General features: G+C 37.3%; 2 protein-coding genes across 5 annotated transcripts in view; one reads left to right on the top strand and one right to left on the bottom strand.

Moving 5' to 3' along the window:
• The window catches only part of acacb (acetyl-CoA carboxylase beta), a 44286-nt gene extending 33918 nt beyond the window's left edge, over positions 1-10368 (bottom strand). For 3 of the 4 annotated variants that reach the window (XM_077522894.1, XM_077522895.1, XM_077522897.1), the window contains exons 1-9: positions 10291-10368; positions 8686-9169; positions 4376-4508; positions 1971-2109; positions 1790-1899; positions 1608-1689; positions 1444-1542; positions 1209-1318; positions 1006-1116 (exon numbers count right to left, since the gene is read on the bottom strand). In XM_077522894.1, the coding sequence (XP_077379020.1) occupies positions 1006-1116; positions 1209-1318; positions 1444-1542; positions 1608-1689; positions 1790-1899; positions 1971-2109; positions 4376-4508; positions 8686-9149 (1248 nt within the window). In that variant the 5' untranslated portion in view covers positions 9150-9169; positions 10291-10368. Of the gene's footprint in view, positions 1-1005; positions 1117-1208; positions 1319-1443; positions 1543-1607; positions 1690-1789; positions 1900-1970; positions 2110-4375; positions 4509-5814; positions 5959-8685; positions 9170-10290 lie in introns of those variants that run through there. The other variant, XM_077522896.1, reaches the window with a different exon arrangement.
• Positions 10369-10989: 621 nt separating this feature from the next.
• The window catches only part of pole (polymerase (DNA directed), epsilon), a 32093-nt gene continuing 16156 nt past the window's right edge, over positions 10990-26926 (top strand). Inside the window, exons 1-28 of the mRNA XM_077522707.1 lie at positions 10990-11200; positions 11704-11839; positions 11907-11987; positions 12092-12136; positions 12218-12310; positions 12392-12546; positions 13218-13362; positions 13460-13540; positions 13625-13732; positions 13813-13923; positions 13991-14076; positions 14164-14283; positions 15378-15510; positions 15599-15712; positions 15975-16187; positions 17961-18068; positions 18198-18326; positions 18418-18520; positions 18624-18770; positions 18844-18989; positions 20766-20914; positions 20995-21087; positions 21182-21484; positions 23107-23302; positions 24304-24518; positions 24614-24716; positions 24801-24881; positions 25068-25190. Of these exons, the coding sequence (XP_077378833.1) occupies positions 11136-11200; positions 11704-11839; positions 11907-11987; positions 12092-12136; positions 12218-12310; positions 12392-12546; positions 13218-13362; positions 13460-13540; positions 13625-13732; positions 13813-13923; positions 13991-14076; positions 14164-14283; positions 15378-15510; positions 15599-15712; positions 15975-16187; positions 17961-18068; positions 18198-18326; positions 18418-18520; positions 18624-18770; positions 18844-18989; positions 20766-20914; positions 20995-21087; positions 21182-21484; positions 23107-23302; positions 24304-24518; positions 24614-24716; positions 24801-24881; positions 25068-25190 (3582 nt within the window). The 5' untranslated portion in view covers positions 10990-11135. The remainder of the gene's footprint in view (positions 11201-11703; positions 11840-11906; positions 11988-12091; positions 12137-12217; positions 12311-12391; positions 12547-13217; positions 13363-13459; positions 13541-13624; positions 13733-13812; positions 13924-13990; positions 14077-14163; positions 14284-15377; positions 15511-15598; positions 15713-15974; positions 16188-17960; positions 18069-18197; positions 18327-18417; positions 18521-18623; positions 18771-18843; positions 18990-20765; positions 20915-20994; positions 21088-21181; positions 21485-23106; positions 23303-24303; positions 24519-24613; positions 24717-24800; positions 24882-25067; positions 25191-26926) is intronic.

The following is a 26926-nucleotide window of genomic DNA, read 5'->3' as shown; positions in this document are numbered from 1 at the left end:
TGGAGAGCTCCAGCAATGGACTATCTTGTCCACTGTCACTACAACTTGCAACAACTTCACACATTTTATGACACATTTTTGTATTTATTTCCACATTTATTTATTTATATTTATATATCCTCCTGACTACCAGCAATTCAAATTTGTCCTCTGTAGTGGACCTTTTTAAACCTGAATATTTCCCACCCAGTGCATACGATTTAATTAACTCAATTTGTGCTCTATAGAGGACATTCAAAGCTTTCCAATGATACCAAATGTGTAGGGGTGGGGCTTCCCTCAGTGCAAGCACTTTTTTGGGAAGAGCAAAAGTAAGTGTATAACACTTTTTATTGAACAAATTTAGGCTTTAAATGTTGTTAGCATGTGTTCTATAAGACTCTTAAGAATACATAAGAGTATTGTTTGAATTATTTTAACTGTATTTGAGCCTAGCATTTAAGTTTTTAAAAAATGTCCTCTGCAGTAGACACATCATAGGTTAAAAATAAAAACTTATTTTTTCCCCAAAAATTTATTTTGCAGTATTCCAGTTACTTCGCAAAGATTGGGGAATATCAAAATAAACATGATTGGACAATATTTTTTTTTCCTGCTGTCAGGAGGATATTATGTATTTATATATTTATTTATTATTATATTTTATTTATTTTTACTTTTATTTATGCACATGTATTTTGTGATTTTTCTTTAAAATTTCCATTGATATTTGTTTTTGTATTTAATTTTGGATTTGTTTTTTTTTAATATATATATCCTTTTTATTTTCACTTTTATTTATTTATTATTTTGGCATTTTTGGTCCTCCATATGAGAGGCTGGCTGTAATTGATTGGCAACCAGTTCAGGGTGTAGCCCTCCTCCTACCCGAAACCAGCTGGGATAGGCGCCAGCACTCCCCAAGACCCTTGTGAGAAATAAACGGTTAAGAAAATGGATGGATGGCATATGAGGGGCTGGATTACACAGAACTTACATGAAAGTACCCAAAAAGAGTTCACATACCTGTCTAAATGAGCTTGGAAAATCGTCAGCACTTTCTACTTTCCGGATACCTTTTCCGCCTCCACCCTCTGAAGTTTTGATGACAACTGGATAACCAATTCTCTCAGCTCCCTGTCCCATGAGACAAACAGTACAGTTTGGGATGCAACATAATGAATGTCAATCATTTTGAAAAAATGCCACATAGTTTTGTTGGTGCCTACCGCTAGACCATCATCTACATCTACAACGCAGCCTTGCGTGTAGACCTCAGGCGGAACACTGATTACATTGCCGGGAATTTGGTCAGCCTCCCTCCAGTCCACTTTCAGACCTGGAATGGGACATAAAGAACAGAGTTAAGCATTTTCCTGGTGACCTCACCAAATCTCAAGACCTCAGTTGAGCAAACTCAGCAATGTTGTTTACATTGTGTAAAGCAAGGAGAAAAGGTCAAACCTGATCCACTCCACGGTAGCGTGGGAATATCTGCACTCTGCGCCACAATCGAAGAAGCCACCTTATCCCCAAGAGCCCACATTGCCTTGCTGGGTGGCCCTAGAACAAACATACAATGGAAAACAAGCACTAACACAAATGAGGTTTTTCAAATTTTGTTTTACCCAAAAATGAAATGCCAGCTTTGTTCAACAACTCAGGTAGTTTGGGATTTTCTGAAGCGTGACCCCAGCCGGCCCACACTGCCTGTTGATAGAGACACAAATATTTTTTTTTTACACATTTCTTTAAATAACTTTGTTTTTCTCATTAATTCTGGCAGCAGATATCGAACACTGATATTTACCTGCACTGGGATTCTTTTGGCAATGTCCACTATCAACTCCACATTGGCATAGTTGTTATTGTTTGGCCCTCCAGGAACAGGCACGTAGTGGTCTGCCATTTTGATGTATTCTGAAAACAGATGACAGACGAGTCATGCATCATGTCGATGACGTGCTCAATTGTAACTACCGTGCAAGTACCTGCGTTAGCTTTCAAGTCTTCCGGAGTGACCATGACCACAAAGCGGATGGTCCTCTCATTACGAAACATCTCGTAGGACCAGCGTCGGATAGAGCGCATGCATTTCACCGCAGCGATGCCGTTGTTGGCAATCAGCACCTGTGGAAGAGGCAAAACGGAACGAAGAAGAGATTTGTAGAGTAGGAAAAAAAATAACAGCAACAACTAACATTTGTCGCCCACAAAATAATAAGCGAATGCTACAACGTAGCATTCCATTAGCATTCATGCCTTAAATGATGGTGTCAATGTGATTCTGGGAAGTTGACAGTTCCATTGATGCCATAGTCACTCAAATGGTAAACATAAATTCATGTCTCGACTAGAGATAGACAGATAAGGTTTTTTCAGGGCCGAGGCCGATAAAACTGATTTTCGGTGCAGATATTCATTTTCATTAAAAGGGAAAATATTAGGGATGTAACGCTATCCAAATATCACGATACGATATTATCATGATATGAAGCTCACGATACGATAATTATCACAATATTGTAGGGGCGTTGGCGATATTTAAAAAAGATCACAATACTTAAAAAAAAAAAAGAGAGCTTATACTTAAAAAAAAAATAAAAATAAATAAAATAAAATATTGTGCTTTTGTACATAACAGCAATGCATATGAACCACCTACAATCTCTAATAACAATATTGAGGCACTTACTTGGTAATGCAAGCACACATTGATCGCTTCACAAGCAAATTAGGTTCCCCTTCACCTGCCAATTAGCATAGATTTTAAACATAAAAGGCCAAAATATCCCTAATGAAAATTAAATTGCACTAATAAAGTAGCCACTATGTGCTAGAACTGCACAAATGGAAATCAACCTGACTTTTTCACAGATGTGTCCCTTTTAAATATTGTGAACATGACGACGACAATATTGTGGAAGTTTGAATATCACGATATTGCCCTTATCGTGACATCCCTAGAAAATATTGGCACCAAAAATTTTAAAAATACTTAGTTTTTATTTTTAAGCATATGTTTATTGAACAGTGTTTAGGGTTCGTAAAATATTGGAGTTTAAAAAAAATCTTAGTAACAGACATCTTTGTTTTAAAAATTAACAAAAAGTTAAAGGGATACTTGACTCATTGAACAATTTTCAGCAGTGAAAAGTTCGCAATGTATCCAGAATTAATTTGATAACCTCATTATTTTCCATGTACAATTAATACCTTTAAAACTATTTTTTCCTCTTGCTGTCAACTGATAACGACATCACCTGTGCTGAGGAAGTAGGTAACGACCAATCATGGCTCACCTGCTTTCTGGGGTTGGTCAGCAAACTGAGCCATGATTGGTCGTTACCTACTTCCTCAGCACAGGTGATGTCATCATCAGTCGACAGCAAGTAGAAACAATACTTTTTAAAGATATTAATTGTACATGAAAAATAATGAAGTTACCACATTAATTATAGACAAAATATTATTTTTTTACTGCTAAAAATGGCTCAATGAGTCAAGTATCCCTTTAAGGGATTTTTTAGGGTAGGTAACCTTTCATTAAAAGTTAAAAGTAAAACCTTGAGTAAACAGCTCCCTAAATAATTTTTTATCTCATTGACGGTGAATAAAGATTGGTAAAATCACAACGTATGCCGCCATAAACGTTAAATGACGTCAACTACATGTTTTATTTATTTTTATTTTTTTTATCAATGGGCAGCACAATGTCTAAGTGCAGCGCTGCCTGGTCAATGGGTTGTGGAATCAAAAACAGCCGCTAACTACGGCCAGCAGATGGCAGCATTGTAATCAATGGGCTGCCGGTGTATGAAATTGTAATGAAACATGATGAAATGTGATGAAATAGAATGTTTTCAAGGATGTCGTGAATGATCAAAGCCTTTGTCACATCAACCCTAAATCACAGAACTTCATTAAACAAAAAAAAATATATTAGTGACAAAGTGACAGTTGTGGAGAAAATGTATCTTTTGAGTTCAAATGCTCGAAATCGCCTGGCAATGTGGGGGGTGTTTTTTTTTTATAACGTGTGGCAGTAAAAGCGTTAAATTTAAAATTATCTGAAGTATTAAAATGTTACTTATCATAGTTTTAATTACAAACAAAAAGAGAAGGTGCAGAGTTCCCAGGGTCATAAGCATCTATGAAAATGTAAATAACTAGTTCCCTTGATTGATTTGTATTTCTTTGACCACTTATTGATCTATTATCGGCCGTATGATTCTTCAAAATGGCGGACGCCGATATTCGTCAAAATGCTGAATATCGACGGCGATAATTGGTCCATCCCTAGTCTCTGCACTTTCATCCTAACTCTCACCTTATTGAGTTCTGCCAATTAAAGCATAAAATGTCATTTAGACAGGACATCAGGGTTTTTGCTCACCTTTTCGATGACACGATTTCCACCAAAGCGAGTGACAAACTCAGCAGGTGAGGCCACAGTGAAGTCTCTGTGAAGATCCATCTTTCTGTGTTCGCGTCCTTTTTTCACCAAGTGAGGACCAGACATGCTGGGCCTGAAACGGGAAATCTTAGAATGATTTGTCTTGCCAAGAAACCGTGTTTGGCTCACATACAGCCTTCAATATTGTCAGAGACAGGTAGCGGAACAGAACCTCGAGCACAAGTAAACAGCTTGAAGAAAAGCAAAAAGAAAATGAGCTGCGGAAATCAAAAGCCAAAGTCAAAGTCAAAGTTCAGGTTCTGCGATGAAGCAGCCAATCTAAAGTACTGTACTGTATTGTCCTTATCTTGTTTTTGCTGTTGCAAGTAAATTGTATTTCTACAACACTTCCCATAGAAAGAAAGGACTTTACATTGTTAAAATTGCCCTAAAATGTTTTGAATTGAAATATAGCATAAATTAAATTGGGTATATTGTGCAATAGCTGGTCTGTCAGTTAATATGTTTAAAAGGGAAGGTTCACATTTGTAGAAAAATGCATCAGAATCAAAATGTAAAAGACAAAACTGATTTTAAAGCGAGTGGGAAACCAGTCTGAGTTCTGGTAAGATATGATTTAGTCTTATCATGCACTCATTGGGTATTATTAGGTCCAGTATAAGAGCTGCTTCAAACTGACTTCAAAACAATGCTGTTTTTTGTTGTTGTTTTTTTTAATTGGATCACACTTAGAGATGATTGTAATATTTTGGTTTGCGTGTTCCGCCATGTCAGAGGTGCAAACTATTAGAAACTACACCAAAGAAAAAGAAAAAAAATAATAATAATAATAATAAGAATAAGAAGAAGAAGAAGAAGAAGAAGATTCCAGCACTGTTTATTATTTTATTACTCCCAAGCCTCACTGACATTAGTGACGCAAACACTTTCCCATGTTTGGAAGTAAATTCTTTGATCAGTGAAGTTGATATGAGCCATAATATAAAAGCTGCACTTTCTTCAGCAATCTATAAGAGATTGTACTTGTTTACAAGTACTTTTTATTCCATTTTCTTATCTTATCCTCTCCTCTGGGAAAATATATACAGTATGCAGGACTTGAGTGACATACCCAACTGTACATATAAATGTGGAAGTAAGTACATTTCACTGATAAAAGCCACCTAACAAGAACATCAATGATGATGCCATACCACAGAGTTGAACAACAGTTAATCCACTTCCCTCCTCTGGAAAGAGCTCACTTGTTATACACGTAAGAGCTTACATAACTACAGCTACATGATGAGCAATCCTTCATCATGTTCAAACGCATCTGCAGCAGCATCTGATTGGAACTGCTGCGTTCATAAACAAACTCGAAACGGAACACATACGCACAAGCAATGGTGTCAAATGACAACACTTTAGTGACTGACCTTTGTAGGTATGGGAACCAGGTGGTGCTTTGAAAAACCTCGCCGTCCATTTACGTAGTTGCGAGCGTTACAATCTTGCGCGTTTGAAAAGTGAAATGAAAACTACCACAAAAGAATTACACTTCCTGTCAAGCTCCCTTTGGCTTTCCCCTCCCACAAGTGCAGATAAGACAGACCGCAAGCTGCCCATTACAAGTTTAAACGGAGCAGACCCAAGACTAGCAAAGTGTTCCTTCAACTGCAACTGCTCTATTATTAAGCAGACACAATCGGCTCTGGAATGCTGGATTCAATAAATAAAATGATAATGGGAATCTTCCCAGATCTTGCTGTCATAAAAATGTTCTGGCCAATGCTTTGGTAAAATTTTAACTTGTAACTGCCATTACAGGTATACACCAGTGTTATTCCGATAACGATACTGGTAACGGCAGAGACCCCGATACTGCATTAAAACAGTGGTATCGGCATCAGTGAGTATTAACAAGTAACATGCCGATACCATTATTTCCGACGCTACAAGTTAATATAGGACTTTGGATGCAGCATCTTGTGTCTTGCTCGTGCACAACATTCACTGATGTGTGACATGTTCACTGCATGCTGAGCCAAGATATCCTATTGGCCTTTGAATGCTGTGAACCAATGGCAGGACAGCTTTTTCATGTTGAGGAAAAAAAACAATAAAAAAAACAAAACAAAACACGTAGGTATCACTACTAGGGGTGGGAACCTCTGGCTGCCTCACGATATGATACGATATGCGATACAAGGCTCACGATAACGGTTATCTCACGATATGACGATACCACAATTATCAATAGATTGCTCAGGTAATAAAACCACGGTAATCTACGATACAACTAATCATAAAATAATAATAATAATAATAATAATAATAATAATAATAATAATAATCCATCCATCCATTTTCTTGACCGCTTATTCCTCACAAGGGTCGCAGGGTCTGCTGGCGCCTATCTCAGCTGGCTCTGGGCAGTAGGCGGGGGACACCCTGGACTGGTTGCCAACCAATCGCAGGGCACACAGAGACGAACAACCATCCACACTCACACGCACACCTAGGGACAATTCGGAGCGCCCAATTAACCTGCCATGCATGTCTTTGGAATGTGGGAGGAGACCGGAGTACCCGGAGAAGACCCACGCGGGCACGGGGAGAACATGCAAACTCCACCCAGGAAGGTCCGAGCCTGGACTCGAACCGGAGACCTCAGAACTGGGAAGCGGAGGTTCTAACCACTCGACTACCGTGCCGCCCTAATAATAATAATAATATTAATAATAATGATAATAATAATAATAATAATAATAATGTATAACAAATAAAATAATAATAATATAAATAAATGTCAATAAATAATAATGTCAATAAATAATAAATAAAAAATATTACAAAATTGTAATTCATATTATAATTATATAATTAAATAAATATATAATATAATACATAAATATCTAAAAATAATAAATAAAAATAAATATAATAATTATAATAATAATAATAATAATAATAATAATAATGATAATAATAATAATAATAATGATAATAATAATAATAATAATAATAATAATAATAATAATAATAATAAACTAAGCTCATGAGTCTTCTTCGCCTGAAGACTTGCGTCCATTTCCCCGCCACTCTTATGAGGTACTCCCCCTAATGGCCCGCCAAGTAATTGCTCAATGAGTCATGAACAATGGAGCTTTTACAGTGGCTGGTTATTAACTGCAAATATCACGATACTTGCGTAGGTGTATAATCTATCGGGAGACAAAATATCACGATATCGATATATCGTCACACTCCTAATCGGTACAGTATCGGCATCGGACGTTACTGCAAAGCTGAGTGTCGGAATCGGTATCAGGGGCCAAAAAACGGTATCGGAACAACACTAGTATACACCACGGTTAAATTTAATATAAAAACTTAAAAACTATACGAATGGGTGAGTGCCAATACCTGGTCTAATTTCATGGTATCGGTACTTGTGGCCATTTTATGGCCAGGAAGTAGAAATTAGAAGAATAGAAACTTGCCATTAATTTCATGAAATTTTAAGGAAAAATGCTATATTGGAGCATAAAATTATCTGTCATTGTTTTTTGGGGGAAATTTTATGGATCAACAGTACTAGTGGTGGTATCAATACTTGATATCGGTATCGGTGACTAGTCAAGCTTTGAATACTAATACTGGTATCAGTCAGAAAAAGAAGGGGTATCGAGCATACCGATTAAAAACCAAACATAAGTGAAGTACAGTATGTGAATGAAACAAAAGTTTTTTTTCCAGCTTTAGAGACACATTTCCACTAAATTTTGCCCCAATTCTGAATTAAACTACTTCAGAGAGGCTTGACTTTAAGGTTCCATTATATTTCTAAGGACTCACACATGTGCCGCATTATTCATTGTACCTACTGCAGAAATGTTCTGAAAAGACAAATCACCCTTCCCGCCATAAAGTAAAAGTAAAATTAACAGTAAAATAAACAGAAAACGAAAGGTGTTTTTGTCAAAACAAGTCACTTAAGTGAAAACAGGGTTTGTCCTGGAGTCACCGGCCGCACAAATTTCAAAGTCACTCTGGTCCAATAATAGAGCAGAAGGGGTGTGCAGCATACAACAATAGCACAGGTCAACTTGTCGTCAGATGATAAGAGCCAGTTATTGAGGACAGGAGGACAATGTGTCGAATGCCCGTCTGTCACGATAAACACAGTGTAAACAACTTTGAAATGAGACCAAAGTAACTTCAAAGAGCTGCAACTGAGATGTTTCCATGCGCATGTGTCAGGCTGTCATTCGTATGTATCACACTGTATACCAGCACAATCTTACTTCATGCCTGAGGAGCTGGGCTGCGGCACATCAGGCGATGTCTGATGACGAGGTGACTTGGCGGCAGACGATGACGGCTGCGAAGCGCCACTCGGCGGTTTGGCTGCCAACGTCTCCTCGTCCGAGGAATTGTCCTCTGAGGCTCCCAGAATAAACTTGAGACGCTCCCTCGCCCTGGGCCCGGATCTGAGCATTGGCACATTGCTTGTAGAAGGCTTTTGTGTGGCGAGGGGCTGCTGCTGCGAGCTGTGACCTCGAAGGATGTTCTCCTCGGGCTGTGTTGATACACACTGTCGGCCTGGATGAGAGGAGGGTGCAGCAGCCACTTCCTCCTGAAGTGCAGGGGGGCCGCCGCCTGACGGAGATTCCTTTCCTTTCTCGGGCATTGCCACTGTGAGGCTATTAATCCTCCGCAGGTGAAAACAAATCCATAGGATTAATCCTAATAATGCAAATGCGAGCATTCACGAACATCCTCCTGACACTGTGGGGAAAAAAAGAAACTGTTAACATTTTTGTTAAGAATGGGCCTTTTGACTAAATTTCCTTAATTGATTATCAACAACTGCTGGATTATCAGAGCATGTTGTGTTGATATCACACTATTTACTTATACACTCGCCTATGAATTAACTTGTTTGTTCTCTCCCATTGATTAAAGTCAATCTTCTTTGTAAACAGGGAGGGAGGCAAAGCAGGGTTGGAGACAGACTGCCATATTCTATTCTAGTCTAGGGACATTTAACTGAAGGTGACCAGAGGTCATATCAGCAGAAGGACATGCTGGGTAACTGATTATTAAACTGTACATTTGACTACTACCATCAGACTTAGTATAGGAGGCAGAATAGCCCAATAAATAAATTATTTCCCATTTCAGTATTCATCACACTGGCAGATGATTTTAATATAAGCATAAACATTAGCGTGTTGTTGCGTCCAAATCAATTTTCCCTCTGGGATTTTATCCTGATCTCGAGTTGGTGCACGCAACTTTTCCCAGGCAGTGTCTGGTAAACAAAACAGCCGCTCTGCAAAAGCTGACATCAGATCCAAGAGTGGCCACTTGGCTACAAATGGTGCAAAGGTCAGTACAGTACTGAGGGGCTGAAGGATGACGATACAGCTAGCAGCAACAAACTGAATTTGCACATGAAACACGTACACTATGCTGAATAAAACTGCAAATGTATGTGTCGATTTAAATGTTTTTATTAAGTCTTTTATGCCAGGGTAAGGGGCGTCTTCGCTGTTTATACTAATAGCTATGTTTTGATCTTGATATCGCCCAGAAGTCCAGGTTTAAAAAGAAAAAATGCGTTCACTTGAAAACGAAAAACGAATGTGCCTGTTACACCGACGTGTTTCTTGTTAAGATGATAATTCCAATATTATTTTATTTAAAAAAACAAAAAACAAAAAAACTATAGTACAGTCAGTGTGACATTTGCAATCGATGTTAGCAGGCTAGCTAAGAGAATAAAATATTTCCCTGCCAACCTCCAATGGCTCCGTTAAAATAAATATGCCAATAAGCCATCCCTGGTGTCTCGAGTTAAGTCACTTTTGTTGAACTGTCTGAACCTTGTGTCAAGCTGCACCTACCTGAAGTCTGGTGTCAGTCACTCCTCAGTGCAACTCCCCTCCCCCCAGTGTAGTAAACATGTGTATGGGGGTTAAGCTCCTCCCACTCACAAACAAACGGAAACTCCCTCACAGATCGCTTGTACTTGTCGATGCCTTTATCCGTGGGGCAAAAGTAGTCGTATTGTCTTCTTCGCGAGTATCGTCGTACTTTAGCGAAATAACGAGGTTATTGTCATGAAGAAGAGAATATTGATATGAGGGTACAGTTCAAAGAATGAGCTAGACATAAAAAAATATATATGTGCCTGAACTAACTTAAATTTGTATTTTTTATTTTTTTTTGCGGTCATGTCTTTGTATTAATATAGTCATTTATTTTTGTCTCATTCAGAAATTATTTAATTAAATGTAGTAAATAAAAATAAATCCATTAATTAAAATGCATTAAACTATTTTACATAGTGATACTTAGGTCTTTTTTTTTTTTTTATCAAATAAAGCATTTATAATAAATAAATTTATTTAAAAGATTTATAATAAATTTACGATATAAAAATACAAAAATGAAAACTTTAATCGTGGGTTGGGGGGAAAGTCCTCTCTGAAATTTTGACTACCTGTTGCAAAAGTGACTGCGTTAAAAATAAACGATCTTTGTGAGAAGTATTCGCGGCGGTGATCTCGCGGGAATTGTGCGAACGCGCCAAACTAAGAAAACACAAGGTTTGTCACTGTCAGAGGAACAACGGCGCAGGTTTGAAATAGCTCCATAATATTAGCAGATGCAGAATCTATCCCAGAAATAACACCAAATCGGAGCTGGTAACAACTATTACTGGCCTGTGGTCAAACCACCACACAAAATGGTGTTGCAAAATAGTGGAAGATTCAAATCGGACCGGGGTAAAAGTGGAGAACAGGAGAACCAGTAAGTAATTCCGCATCTATTATCCACAACGAAAATGAAATGGCGCATACTTGTATATGACTTAAATGTCTTTCCAGTAGAGGTGAACCCAAAAAATGTCTTTACAATAATCTGTTACATGTGGCCCTACTAGTCTACGCACGGCATTCTGATTACTATTGCGTTTGTGGAATATGAGTTATGAAGCAAAATCCACCCGTTTTTATCCATCTCAGGGGGCCGCCATTTTCCCACTGACTCTGAAAATTACATCACAGTTGCTCATGGCTCAGGTAACGATCCAATCACAGCTCTCCCGTTTTATTAGTTTAGACATGTGACGTTATCAAGCTGAGCTATGATTGGTCGTTATGTCAGCGCCATGAGCAACTGTGACTATGTTTACAGTACATGAAGTCAACATTCGGGTTAAACTAGCTGCATATAAAATACTAAATATTTATTTAGGGGGTTGGCTTCCCCTTTAAATGGGTTACTGATGGAGGAAAATGTATTTAAACCAGGGATGATGGCTCCTCGATGTCAGCCCTCAAGAGGCTGGAGCGCAGCCAGTTCACGGATGAGATGGACGGTCGCTTCGGCTTTGACAGGATGAAAGAACCAGGAGAGAAAACTGGCTGGTTGATCAACATGCATCCTGTAGGTTTTCACTCACACACCGTGTTTGCCTTTTCTGTCATTACAAAATCTAAACGTGTACTTCCAGGCTGAGATCCTGGATGAAGACAAAAGAATGATCAGTGTTGTGGACTATTATTTTATCCAGGAGGATGGAAGCAGGTTCAAGGTGTGTTGGGGAAAAGGTTTTAAAACTTTTGGTTACCTGTATGTAGTAAATATTACATAATTCTGAATAAGAAGCATGAAATTTAATATTTACCCTATGTGTAGGTTGCACTCCCTTTCAAGCCTTATTTTTATGTTGCCACAAAAAAGGTAAATGAGACCATAAAATTTGCATCATTCTTATCAGATGCCGTAATAAGAGCCTATAACAACACTGGCACTTTGTTGTAGAACTGCGAAAGAGAAGTCATCTCATATTTGTCAAGAAAGTTCCAAGGCAAAGTGTCCAAGCTTGAAATTCTCGCAAAAGAGGATCTGGATCTGGTGAGAATAATTTTTAGTGTGTACAAGGAATAATGACAGCTTGCAAATCACTTTCAAGCATTCTTCTCTTTTGTCACTCAGCCCAACCACCTGGTTGGACTCAAGAGAGGCTACATTAAGCTGTTATTCAACACGGTGGACGATCTCATCAAGGTCAAGCGGGAGATTTCCCCGGCAGTGCGCAAAAACAGAGAAAGAGAGCAGTCTAATGACGTCTACACGTCAATGTTATCGAGGTAGGTTTTGTTTAATGCAACCATAATTAAAAGATGGTTTTATTTACCCTAGCGGTGTCAAAATTGGTGTGTTAATTTTGAGTTAATTTAAAGTTCCTTTAACTCCACTATTTTTTTTTTTGCTCGATTAATGACCACCCTTGACTTGGAAAGTCTACTGGAGGAATTCCAGTCGCAATGCAGCAGACACATCCATGTCAAAATTAGCTGTAATAAATTTCGTAATATTGCATATATTTGTGGGGACTAGGGTCAAGTTGGATTTTACAAAGTTCCTTCATGTTAAATATGTCTCACAAATGCAATTATGCTATCTAGTGGCAGAAAAATAACCTCAATACAAATCAATCTCTCACTTGTGATACTGTTATGAAATTACTGTATCAATGACTAAAAGATGCAGTCTTATTTCTATTAGTTTAAAACTTCGAAAATAAATATTTTATTGTACATTTTCTGTACATTTAGAATAGATAAAAAAAATGTGTGCGTAATTGCGATTCAAAATTTTAATCGCATGACACCCCTAATTTACATGCAATTTCTTGGTTGCCGTTTTTTGTGATGTGTAGTTCAGCAGTAACAACATTCAAAAGAATGTTGCTCACCCTCTTGATTTATTTATTTTTTTTCTTGGTTGGAGGTAGCCTTAATGGTTTTGATATTTGCAGTGCTCTGTCAGTCGGGAACGTGACTTCGGTAGAGGAAGATGCGCTCTCCAAGAGTATTTCTGACCAGTTAGACAACATCGTGGACATGAGGGAGTATGATGTGCCCTACCACGTGCGCGTCTCCATTGACCTAAAGATCCATGTGGTGAATACATATTACTACTATGGGAGAATATATATATGGGTGCCAGTATGTGTTGTTCCACTAACATTCACTTTTTATTTATTTATTTATTTCTCAGGCTCACTGGTACAACGTTCGATACAGAGGCAGTGCTTACCCACCTGAGATTGTTCGCAGGGATGATCTTGTCGAACGACCAGTATAATAATTTTGTTGTTTAAAGTGTAAAGTCTCATCTTTTGCATTGACATCCCATAATTCACTTTTCTTTTTTTACTTGTAGGACCCTGTCGTTTTGGCTTTTGACATAGAGACCACCAAACTTCCACTAAAATTCCCAGATGCAGAGACTGATCAGATTATGATGATCTCATATATGATCGATGGACAGGTGGGTTTTATGCTTCTGCTTTTTATTTTTTGTTTACATTTTGCTTGTGTCATTGTAACTTGATTTTTGCTTCTCTGTAGGGGTTTCTAATCACAAACAGAGAGATTGTCTCTGAAAACATTGAAGACTTTGAGTTCACGCCCAAACCTGAATATGAAGGTCCTTTCACTGTTTTCAATGAAGATGACGAGGTACACATGACGTACTAGATTTAGCTCCTACTGAACAGCATTGTAATAATGTTATTTATGACTTTAGGTAGCACTTATTAAGCGGTTCTTTGATCACATTCAAGAGACGAAGCCCAACATCTTTGTCACCTATAACGGAGACTTCTTTGATTGGTGAGGTTTTTTTTTTTGTGTGTGTATTTATTTAGATCTCACTTAAATGTTGTCAACAACTTTTCTGACTTTGCTGCAATTCTACAGGCCTTTTGTTGAGACTCGAGCTTCTGTGCATGGACTGAGCATGCACAGGGAGATTGGCTTCCAAAAGGACAGCCAGGGAGAGTACAAGTCCAGTCAGGCCATCCACATGGACTGTTTTAGGTTTGACACTGATGCATCAGGATACCAGCTTCTAAAAGTACCATATTTAGAAACAAATATCAGAAAATCACAAGAACAGTGTGAGAAGTTATTAAAATTAAATATTAAGTTACATATAATCAGAATTATCTCTGACATTATTTAGTGTTGCAGTGTTTTCGCTATTATCAGAACAAAAGTCTATTCTAAAGACAGTAGTTTTTTAACTGTGATATTATATATACAGTCTTCCCTCGCTATAACGCGGTTCCCTTTCGCGGTCTCGCTGTATCGCGGATTTTTTTTTAAGTGCAATTTTGCATATTTTTTTGCAGTAATATACCCATTTTATAAAATTTATGAAGTTTGAACAAGAGAGAAATGTGAGAACATGTAAATGCCTCAATGAGAAAAGTGTCTAAATTGTGTGGTAGGGGATTTTAGAGCCTTAAAACATTTATAAGAATTGTAAAACATAAAGCTAACTACTTCGCGGATTTCATTTATTGCGCGTATTTTTTGGAACCTAACCCCAGCGGAAAACGAGAATTATAATATATATAAAATACCACAGTTTACAATATGTTCTACACACCCCCACTAGTCTAAACTCATCAATATTGCCTTTGTGGAATATTGATTAAACAGCAAAATCCACCTGTTTTTATCCATCTCGGGAGCCGGCCATTTTGCCACTTGTTGTCGACTGAAACTGACATCACAGTAGCAACCAATCACAGCCCAGCAGGCAAATGTCACATGGCAAAACTCAAATAACAGTTGAACCGTGATTGGTCGTTGAACCCTGAGCAATTGTGATGTCATTTTCAGTCGACGCGAAGTGGCAAAATCGCCGCCCCCTGAAATGGATAAAAACAGGTGGATTTTGCTGCTTAATTGATTTTCTGATTAATCAGAATGCTGGACATATAACATATTGTAAAGAAACGTTTTGGCTTGACTCCCCCTTTAATGACTTGCCATTTCTAGTATAATGTTGGCTATTTTTTTCAAACACATTTACAGTAATATTCTATACTGTATCAGAATTTATAGCTTACATTAAATGGAAGGATTTATTTGTGTTTTTGAAGTGTTGATCTCTTGTGCGCTAGGTGGGTTAAGAGAGACAGCTATCTGCCAGTGGGTAGCCAGAATCTGAAGGCTGCCGCAAAGGCTAAACTGGGCTATGATCCTGTGGAGTTGGACCCAGAAGAGATGTGTCGCATGGCAACGGAGAAACCACAGGTATGATTTCTATGTTTTGTTTGATTTATTTATTTTTTTTGTAGTAAAAGCAGTTAAATTCTGTTTTTTATTTTTGCCTTTTTGCCAGACATTGGCAACCTACTCCGTGTCAGATGCTGTAGCCACGTACTACCTCTACATGAAGTATGTTCACCCCTTCATCTTTGCTCTGTGCACCATCATCCCGATGGAGCCCGATGAGGTTTGTTTACAGTAGAATACACTACAAACTATGCAGAGATGGCAAATTAAGGTCCATAAATTAAAAATCATGCCACAGTTTGGCTTTAGCCCGTCGTGCTAGCTACCTAGCACCTGGGAAGCTGGGACGCTATCTAGCTAGCTAGCATCTGGGGCTAAAACCAAACTCTGGTAGGTTTTTTACTTTCTGTATTTGCCACCTCTGAAACTACAAAAGTGGTGTGTGCCTGTTAGACACTACTTCCGTGCTTCTCTTTATTCAGGTGCTGCGTAAAGGTTCTGGTACTCTATGCGAAGCTCTGCTCATGGTGCAGGCCTTCCACGCCAACATCGTCTTCCCCAACAAGCAGGAGCAAGTCTTCAACAAGCTGACAGACGACGGCCACGTCTTGGATTCTGAGACTTACGTGGGCGGCCACGTGGAGGCGCTGGAATCTGGAGTGTTTAGGAGTGACATCCCTTGTCGTTTCAAAATGGTAATACTGTATCTAATTTGGCGCTCCGAGTGGATGTCTGCTTATACAGTGTCAGTGTTTTCCACCCATTGAGCTCATGCACATACTGTATTTGTATTGGAAAAATCTGCATAGAAAAAAGAATGACAATCTTGTCTCATTTACTCACAAATTTAGATAGATTTTTGATTTACTTATATAATTTTATTTGATTAACTTTGCGCAAAAAACACTCGGTGTATGCATGCTATGACTTATTCTTTTGTACAAATAGCAGTAGGAGGATACTAGGGATGTAACGATATGCAAATATCACGATACGATATTTTCACGATATGAAGGTCTCATTACAATAATTATCACAATATTGTGGCGAGGTTTGCAATGCAAAGAAAGGTCACAATATTGTTAAAAGAATTAGCTCAAACTGCCCCTTTATCTGACCATTAACATGGATTTTAAACATAGAAGGGCCAAAATATGCCTTGTGAAAATTAAACTGCACTAAAAAAAAACAAAAAAAAAACAAAAAAACTAGCCACCAGAGGGTGCTAGAACTGGAAAAATGGAAAGCAACTTAACTGTTGCATTTAATATCGTGACATGATGATGACGATATATTGTGGCAGTTTTAATATTGCAATATCACAATATTGCCGTTATCGTTACATTCCTAGTGGATCCACAGGTTAATTGTACCATCTAGTGGAATTTAATTGTTCTCTATATCCACCCATCCATCCATTTTCTTAACTGCTTGCTCCTCACAAGGGTCGTGGGGGGTGCTGGAACCGATCCCAGCTGGCTTCGGGCAGTAGGCGGGGTACACCCTGAACTGGTTGCCAGCCAATCGCAGTGTCCTCTGTATGCTGCTGTAAATTATTAGATGAATAAAGATACATGCATTACATTGGGGGACACAATGTTTGCTGAGGTATGCCTGACAGCTGTTTTTTTTTTTTTTAAATTTGGTGCGGAATACAAAACTGATTTGTTTTTTTCTATCATACCAAGTTTTTGAGATAATAGCCGATAGTCCAATATAAATAATAAAAAAAAATATATATATTTTTTTTTAATGACAGAAAAAAAATATTCAGTAAAAATACTCAAAAAAAACAAAGCTCCCAAAAAAATTAGTCAGAAAAACAGGAGATTTTTTTTTCCCCAAGTGAATGCAATACGCTTCCGTAGAATATAAATAGTACACAATGATAGAATAGTCAAAAGCTTTGAAAATTAAAAAATAAATAAATAAATAAAAGAAAAGAAAAGAAAAACAGCATAAAACAAAATAAAAAGCCCGGCAGCCCATGGTTACAAGGCTAAGAGAAAGGCTAGCACTAATCTTCTGAATTCCTTCTATGCTAGTCTTCTTTTTGCCAATATTGATAGTACTGACCTATTAGGAGCACAAAAACAAGTTGCCATGAAGCTGTAGATGAGTCCAATCGTAATCAGCACTTACTACAGTCTTTCTACAGCTAATCAGTGGAATTTTGTTTACCTAGAGGGAAAGTGGTGACTGGTGAAGAAAAATTTGACATGCTAGGAAAAAAAAAAACTGGCTGCAATTTTGTAATGACCAAGTTTTTACTTTTAATGAGCATAGAAATTCAACTCAACAGAATTTTGATTCAAATTGTTCCCTAGTGTTATTGGTTGTATTCAAATAATAATTTTGGGAACGGTTAAGTGAAACTGCGTAATTTCCCGCTGGTCTCTCACGGCACCTTAAGTGACACGGTATCACTGACTTATATTGATTTTGAGCAGTAATTGATTTGTTGACAGAATCCAGCTGCTTTTGACTTCCTATACCAAAGAGTTGAGCAAACAATGCGTCATGCCATTGAAGAAGAGGAGAAAATCCCACTGGAGCAAGTCACAAACTTTAATGAAGTACGTCGATTTTCTTAACCTCCCTTCTGTTGTTGTGTTCCTTTTTTTTTTTTTTGGCCCAATACATATTCTACTTTACCAATATGAAGTAAATGACACCGCTTACATATATTTATTTTTTTTAAACAGGTCTGTGACGATATCAAAAAGAAGCTGACTTCTCTGAAAGAGGTTCCAAATAGGATTGAGTGTCCCCTCATATACCATCTTGATGTTGGAGCAATGTACCCCAACATCATTCTCACCAACCGTCTACAGGTTTAACAAAAGAGGAATCGATCACATAAGGACTACAGGAGAGATTAAGATAATTTTAAAACTATTTACAATTTCTGTATTTCCCATTCAGCCGTCTGCGATGGTCGACGAAGCCACTTGTGCTGCCTGCGACTTCAATAAACCAGGCGCCACTTGTCAAAGGAGGATGGCTTGGCACTGGAGAGGGGAAATCAGTAAGTTTGTCTCACGTCTTATGTTTTTCAGACGTTTATGTTCAGTCAGGGATTAAATAGAGAATTATCCAAAAATTCCACATTCTCTTCCTCTCTCCTGCAGTGCCCGCCAGCCGTAGTGAGTTCCACCGCATCCAGCAGCAACTCGAGTCCGAGAAGTTCCCCCCATTCTTCCCTAACGGTCCACCTCGGGCCTTCCACACGCTCAACCGGGAGGAACAGGCTAAGCATGAGAAAAAACGTCTCGCAGGTTGTCCTATTTTCTTTGTTTTGATCTTCTCCGTATGAAAGGCAGTCCTGACACACGTTTTTCTTTGTGTCAGACTACTGCAAGAAGGCCTATAAGAAGACGCACGTCACCAAGCTGGAGGAACGAGTTACCACCATCTGTCAGAGGGAAAACTCCTTCTATGTGGATACTGTTCGAGCTTTCAGAGATCGGCGTTATGAGTTTAAAGGGCTGCACAAGGTCATTTCGGAAAAGTCAAATTCAGAATTGAAATTCAATTATTACACACAATTACAAAATTAGCATAATTGTTTAAAATAAAATGTTAATATTTAATCATTTTTTTCCAATAAATTTTGTTTCATGCAAAAGGAACTTGCATAATTATAGTGTTTTAAAGAATTGTATTTGTCTTAATATTTTTCAGTTGTTTTTTTACGTTTAAACATTTCCTTGTTTTCTACCAAAAAATTAATTATCGTCTTAGTACACATTCTGCACTCCAACCTCAAGTTTTTGCCAACATAAATAAATATATATATATATATATATATATATATATATATATATATATATATATATATATATATATATATATATATATATATATATATATATATATATATATATATATATATATATATATATATATATATTATTATTATTATTATTATTATTAATATGTATTATTATAAATTCTGTTTGGTCCAAAAGGAACTTACATAATTAGTGTTTAATTTTTTTTAATTGGTATTAATATTTTTAAATGTTTAAACATTTTCTTGTTTTGTACCGAAAAATAAATAATCATTTGAATAATCGTGATTACAGTGTTCCCTCATTTACTGTGGGTGTTATGTTCCAGAAATTGCGCACAATAATGACAATCCATGTTAATTAAAACAAATAAAAAAATTAAATTCCGTTAATTATATATATGTTTTCGTTTATTATGTTTTTTTTTTTTTTCGTTTTGGTATGATTTTTTTACTTTATTATAAATACTTTTCCATTTATTACTTATGTTCTTTTTTCATTTATATTATTTTTTCCCATTAAAAGTATGTTGTTGTTTTTTTTTACTTATTATACAGCAGAGTATATATTTTCCATCTATGGAATGCAATGTCGTGGAGCGACGGGGACAGACTCCGTTGGAAAGGTCTCGTCCAGACGAATCCGCGGATGCCCGTTATGTCCACGGTCGGACATAGGGTTCGAGAGAGGCCGCGCAAAGACTAAAAAGAAAAATAAACCAAAAAGTACGTTGTTAAAAAAATAAAAATAAAAAAGCACTCTGTAAAAAGTTTGTGAAGCAGCGAGGCCACGAAAGATGAACCCGCGATAAACGAGGGAACACTACATTGCCAAAATAATCGTGATTACTATTTTTTCCATAATCGAGCAGCCCTACGTAAAATGAATCTCGTCTTCCTTCTTTAATTCATTTGCTCCCATAAACGTATTAGTACGTTCTATTTTAAATATTACCAGTGTCCAAAAGGCGTATTTATATGTTTATGTTCTTTTGTGCTAAGGCGTACAGAAGGCTTTAATGCAGCCTCTGAACTGAAGAGAACTGTTGAAGCAATGGTAGTTATTACAAAAACGCCAGCAGGTGGCAGCAGAGTATAAGAGATGAATCAGGTCCATGTTGCAACAAGCTCTTTTTCCCAGCTTTTTCAACAGGTTTGTGAATAATGATGAAACTTATTCTATATTCTAATGCTTATTGCTGCAAAATGGAAACAGATAGAAATGTTTTGGGGGGGGTTTCCTGATGAAAGAAGAAACACTAATCTTTCTTTTGGTAGGCTTTATGTTGTTATAGCAATAGAGCACAATATTCTTTGGGCCTTGCAAAATCAGTCAAAATCCAGCAAAAAACCGGGAGCGTCGTTGAAAATGGCTGGGAGTGAATGAGTTAAGGGCTGGGGCACTTGTTAGTTTGATTGGTCAATCGGCTCCTCATGGTAACACAAAATTTCTTTCTTCTTGTACGTCATGTTCCTGAAGGTGTGGAAGAAGAAACTGTCCGCAGCGCAGGACAGCGGAGACGCTGCCGAGGTCAAGCGCTGCAAGAACATGGAGATCCTGTACGAGTCTCTTCAGCTGGCTCACAAGTGTATCCTAAACTCCTTTTACGGCTATGTCATGAGAAAAGGGTACAAGTTAGCTCCGTTTCTCCGGACTAAATCCTGTACAAATCGGTTGTTGCTAAACTGCTGTGCCGTCTGTCCGCTAGGGCTCGCTGGTACTCAATGGAGATGGCCGGTATTGTGTGCTACACTGGCGCCAATATCATCACTCAGGCAAGAGAGCTCATTGAACAAATAGGGTGAGTAATACAGAAAAGGTAATTATAGATTTGTAACGGAGCAGTTGATTTCCACAGGCAAAATCTGTTTCTTGCCAACTTCCCTGTGACGTAGGAGGCCGCTTGAGTTGGATACAGATGGTATCTGGTGCGTCCTTCCAAACACATTCCCGGAGAATTTTGTGGTGAAGACGAGTAACGAGAAGAAGCCCAAGGTGACCATCTCCTACCCCGGTGCTATGCTGAACATCCTGGTTAAGGAGGGCTTCACCAACGACCAGTATCACGAGCTGGTCGACCCCGCGTCACTTATTTACGATATCAGGGCGGAGAACAGCATCTTCTTCGAAGTGGACGGGCCGTATCTGGCCATGATTCTGCCCGCCTCGAAAGAAGAAGGGAAGAAGTTAAAGAAAAGGTACGGACAAGTACTATATTTCCTGCTATTAGAGGGGAAATAGACCAATAAAAAAAAAAAAAATGTTCACTTGAAATGTTTTTCATTTGACACCAAAATATTTGGCAATTGTCTGTATCTTAACATACAGCATTCCTTGCTGGAGGGAGATAAAACAAGCATATAGAAACTTTTAGAGTACGGTAGATTTATTCTATGTTTGGCTGACATAAAGCAATCTACCTTTCAGTGAGTATGGCATTGGAGTAATTACATTCTCCTTCATATTGTGTTGGAGCTAATACATTTTTTTCATTAATTTGATTGGTTTATAAATTAAGATTAAGGTTATTAAGATTAAGGTGTTTTTTTTTCCAACATTCTTCTGATCTTTCACATCACTTCATAACCAAAATATGAACAGCACTCAGTATGAAGTAGGTCTATACCACTGTTTTGTCTGCATATAAATAAATAAATACATCTGCAAGCAAAGTAGCCAACAATATTTTAATCCAAATATCTCAGTTTTTCTCTATATGCTCCTACTTTTTTTTCAATGTAATTTGAGTTTTTTTAAACGAGTATAAGTGTCATTATTGTCAAAGCGAAGCTGAAATATTGAAACCAAGAATGCTTGCATACTAAAATATGCCTTAATTTACTAGGGATGTAACGATAAGGGTGATATCGTGATATTAAAACTGACACAATGTCATCGTCATCATGTTCACAATATTTAAAAGGAACACATCTGTTAAAAAAGTCAGGTTGATTTCCATTTGTGCAGTTCTAGCACCCTCTAGTGGCTAGTTTATTAGTGCATTAATTTTCATTCGGGATGTTTTGGCCTTTTATGTTTAAAATCTATGCTAATAGTCAGATGAAGGGGAACCTAATTTGCTTGTGAAGCGATCAATGTGTGCTTGCATTAGCAAGCAAGTGCCTCAATATTGTTATTAGAAATTGTAGGTGGTTTATATGCATTGCTGTTATGTACAAAAGCACAATATGGTGCTTTTTTTTTTTGCTTTAAAAAAAAAAAAAAAAAAGAGCTCATACGAATGAGCTCTTTTTTTTTTTTTTTTTTTTTTTTTAACAATATTGTGATCTTTTTTTAAATATTGCCAACACCTCCACAATATTGTGATAATTATTGTATCATGACCTTCCTATCGTGATATTGTATCGTGATATTTGGATATCGTTACATCCCTATAAGTTATCAACTAAACAAAGTGAAAAAACAAAAACTAAGAAAGTGAAGGATGTGTCATGCATGTAACAAAGCTGCTGACTGTGAGGGAAAAGTGGTTACAAAATAAAATGAAAAAAAACATCACAAATTAAAATACGACATAGTTTAGTGAGTAACAAAAACTGGAGCATATTTTTATTTATTTCATTTTTATTTATTTATTTTTTTTATGCAGATGAGCGTAATCAGTATGAATACCTTTCTGACAGTTTCAATCAAAACAAAGCTTTATCATCTCTGTAAAGGAAGACGTTTTGCTCTTGTGCTTGATGATGTGACCAGAACATGTATTTTTATAGTACCTGTATATTTATTTCATAAATTATATTTTTTATTATAAGATCATTGGCACAGTGGACGACTTGGTGTTGACCTTTCATTTTAGGTACGCTGTATTCAATGAAGACGGCTCTCTGGCTGAGCTGAAGGGTTTTGAAGTGAAGAGAAGAGGGGAGCTGCAACTTATTAAAATCTTCCAGTCTTCCGTGTTTGAAGCTTTCCTCAAAGGTACCACCCTGGAGGAGGTCTACGCTTCTGTAGCCAAAGTGGCTGACTATTGGCTGGATGTGCTCTACAGCAAGGTAAAAGCAGTTTCGTACTTGTTTAATTCATTCACCCCCAGGACATTTTCGTTGTTTTACTGGATTTTGACTGTTTTTACAAGGCCCATAGAATATTGTGTCCTATTGCTATAAAAACATGGAATCTACCAAAAGAAAGATTAGGGCCTCTTCTTTCATCAGGAAAAAAAAGCATATTTCTATCTGTTTCCATTTTGTATCAATTAACATTAGAATATGGCTAAATCTCATCATTATTCACAAATCTGTTTAAAATGGTGGGGAAACAAGCTTTTTGATCTCTTTACTCTCCTGCCATCTGCTGGCCGTTTTGTAATAACTACTATTACTTCAAGCATTTTCTTCAGTTCAGAGGCTGCATCAAAGCCAAAACGTATAAATACATCTTTGATAGCATGGTAATACTTAAAATAGAACATATTTATACGTTTTTGGGAGTAAATGAGTTAAAGGGGAAGTCAACCCCCAAAAAATGTATTGACAATTATATGTTCTATGCACCCCCACTAATCTAAGTCCGGTATTCTCGTTAATATTACGTTAGTGGAATATGAGTTAAGCAGCAAAATCCAGCAGCTTTTAGCAATGTCAGAAGGCAGCCATTTTGCCACTTCCACTTCCTGTAGAATGAAATTTGTATCACAGTTGCTCAGGTCTCAGTTAACAACCAATCACAGCTCAGATTCAGAAAACAGGTGAGCTGTGATTGGTACTTCCCTGAGCATCTGTGATGTCATCTTAAGTTGACAGCAAGTGCAGCAAAATGGCTGCCCCCTGAGATGGATAAAAACAGCTGCATTTTGCTTCATAACTTATATTCCACAAATGTAATATTAATCAGAATGTCATGTTTAGACGTGTGAGGTCATATCTAACATTATTGAAAAGAAATGTTTAAGATTGACTTCCCCTTTGAAATTGTCAAACTGTCAGCTTAACAGGAATGATTTCACTGCACAAAGAAAACCTTATGTTGAGAGTCCATTTCATCGGTTTTCCAGGCTGCCAACATGCCTGATGCTGAGCTGTTTGACCTGATATCAGAGAATCGCTCAATGTCTAAAAAGTTGGAGGACTACGGAGAGCAAAAGTCCACTTCCATCAGCACAGCCAAGAGACTGGCAGAGTTCCTGGGAGACCAAATGGTGAAAGATGCCGGTCTTAGCTGTCGTTACGTCATCTCACGAAAGCCAGAAGGGTCTCCTGTCACCGAGAGGTGGGACAACGCTACATGAAGCTCATCAGTATATTATTATAGGCTGAAAAAAAACTAATAAGAGTTCCCTGGTTCCTTCATGTCTCCACCGCCAGAGCGATTCCTTTGGCCATCTTCCAAGCTGAGCCAAGCGTGACTAAACATTTTCTGCGTAAATGGCTGAAGATGCCCAGCCTGCATGACTTTGACATCCGCTCGGTAAGAATTTGGAATAAAATGTCTTTTCTTATCTCCAAAATGACCTTGTTTTACATCAGGTTGTCTTACCTGTTCTTGTCACAGATCCTGGATTGGAATTACTACATTGAGAGGCTGGGGAGCGCAATCCAAAAAATTATCACCATCCCTGCAGCTCTTCAACAGGTAATTAAAAAAAAAAACATGCAAGAGGTGCACAGTCAGAGAGTTATTCATTTAAAAATATTTTTGTTTTTGTGGTATTAGCTCACAAAACTTTATTGCATCATGCTAGGATGTCCAATACTTTGGTAAGGGCCAAGGCTTTTGATTCCAACATATGATGTAGTTTGAACTTGTTTTGATGTTCAGGTGAAGAATCCAGTCCCTCGAGTCCGGCATCCCGACTGGCTTCACAAAAAACTTCTTGAGAAAAATGACATCTACAAGCAAAAGAAAATCAGCGAGCTGTTCTCCAGCGAAGGCAAGAGAAAGGTCGGTTACCCAACTTACCTCAACGCAAAATGTTCAAATCGGGAAAGGAATCATGAAGGATAATTCGATTCATGATTAACTCATTAAATCCCAGCAATTTTCACTGAAGCAACCCCTTCACTTCCGGGTTTTTTACTGGATTTTGACTGATTTTGCAAGGCCCACAGAATATTGTGTTCTATTGCTATAAAAACATGGAACCTACCAAAAGAGAGATTAAAGTCTCTTCTTTCATCAGGGAAAAAAAAAAGTGTATTTCTGTCTGTTTCCATTTTACAGAAATTAGCATTAGAATATAGCTATGTTTCAGCATTATTCACAAACCTGTAGAAAACACTGGCAAAAAGAGCTTGTTGCAACATGGCCCTGATTGATCTATTATACTCCGCTGCCATCTGCTGGCTGCTTTTGTAAAAACTACCATTGCTTCATCCGTTCTCTTCAGTTCAGGGGCTGCATCAAAGCCTTCTGTATGCTATAGCAATAAAAAAAAAAAAAAAAAACTATAAATACGTCTTTGGGATACTAGTAATATTTAAAATGGAACATATTTATATCTTTTTGGGAGCAAATTAGTTAATTTAACCCAGATTTCAATAAGGAAAAAATTACGGTTTGATATCACAAAATACTGTTACCACTAGTTGATAAAATTCCCCAAACCAATGGCAGATCATTTGAATTGAAAACCTTTATATCCCAATATAGCATTTTTGCTAAAAAAAAAAAAAAAAAAAAAAATTGCATTTAAAAAAAAATTGCATCTAATTTCTCGTTCCTGAGTACTGATACCTAAAAAATAAGGCTGGTATCGGCACTGATACCTAGTATTGGTACTCGGCCCTCTATATAGTATATGAAATACTTTAATTCCCTAGAAATACAGTCATTAAATTTAAGACAGTAAGAAAATTCTCTCGGGTTGTTGGTTTACTTTAGGGATGTGCGAGTACCAATACCAGGCTTTATTTCAAGGTCACCCGTGACCCTCTTGTGGCCATTTTTCAATCAGGAACTAGAAATATATACTTAGGAAGAATGGAAAATTGCCATTAAGTTCATGCAGTTTTAATTGGTCATTGTTTTTTGGGGGGGGAGGAAATTTCTCTATCCCTATTCAATTTAAGACACATCAACATGTAACATTTTATCGTAAACTTTTTCATGATCTGAAGTTTACAGACAGCCTTTAATTGCATGTTGTTGTTGTTGTTATTATTATTATTATTAGTAGTAGTAAAAATCGATACGGCAATATATCGTTGCGGGCCTAATTACGATACGCAGGCGTCAGAATCGATATTGCTCGTTAACTTTAAACAGGCAATTAATGTTTGGCTTTGCAGCTTGCATTGTACCTAAAAAATAGTTTGACGTTAATTGCCTTCAATTAATGCAAAAATAGCTCACCAGTGATTGGACACTGTGTCTTGGCTCAGAAAAATTAAAGCAGAGGAAGAATGTCAACCTTTATTTACTTATAAACTTAACATGGCACGTGTCTTAATGTACCAATTGTCCTATACAGTGGTACCTCTACTTACGAAATTAATTGGTTCTGGAAGAAAGTACTTAAGTAGAAAATTTTGTAAGTAGAGACGCATTTTCCATGTAAAATGACCTAATCCGTTCCAAGCCTCCCAAATTTCAGACATAAATGTTTTATAAAGCATAAAAATGCATCAAAACATGTAACAAATACATGTTACAATTAGATTATTGCACAATAAATGAGA

Source organism: Festucalex cinctus, chromosome 5, assembly GCF_051991245.1.
Source record: "Festucalex cinctus isolate MCC-2025b chromosome 5, RoL_Fcin_1.0, whole genome shotgun sequence".
NCBI lineage: Eukaryota > Metazoa > Chordata > Actinopteri > Syngnathiformes > Syngnathidae > Festucalex > Festucalex cinctus.
Note: the sequence above shows the minus strand (reverse complement) of the source record. Positions and strands in the feature narration are given on the sequence as shown.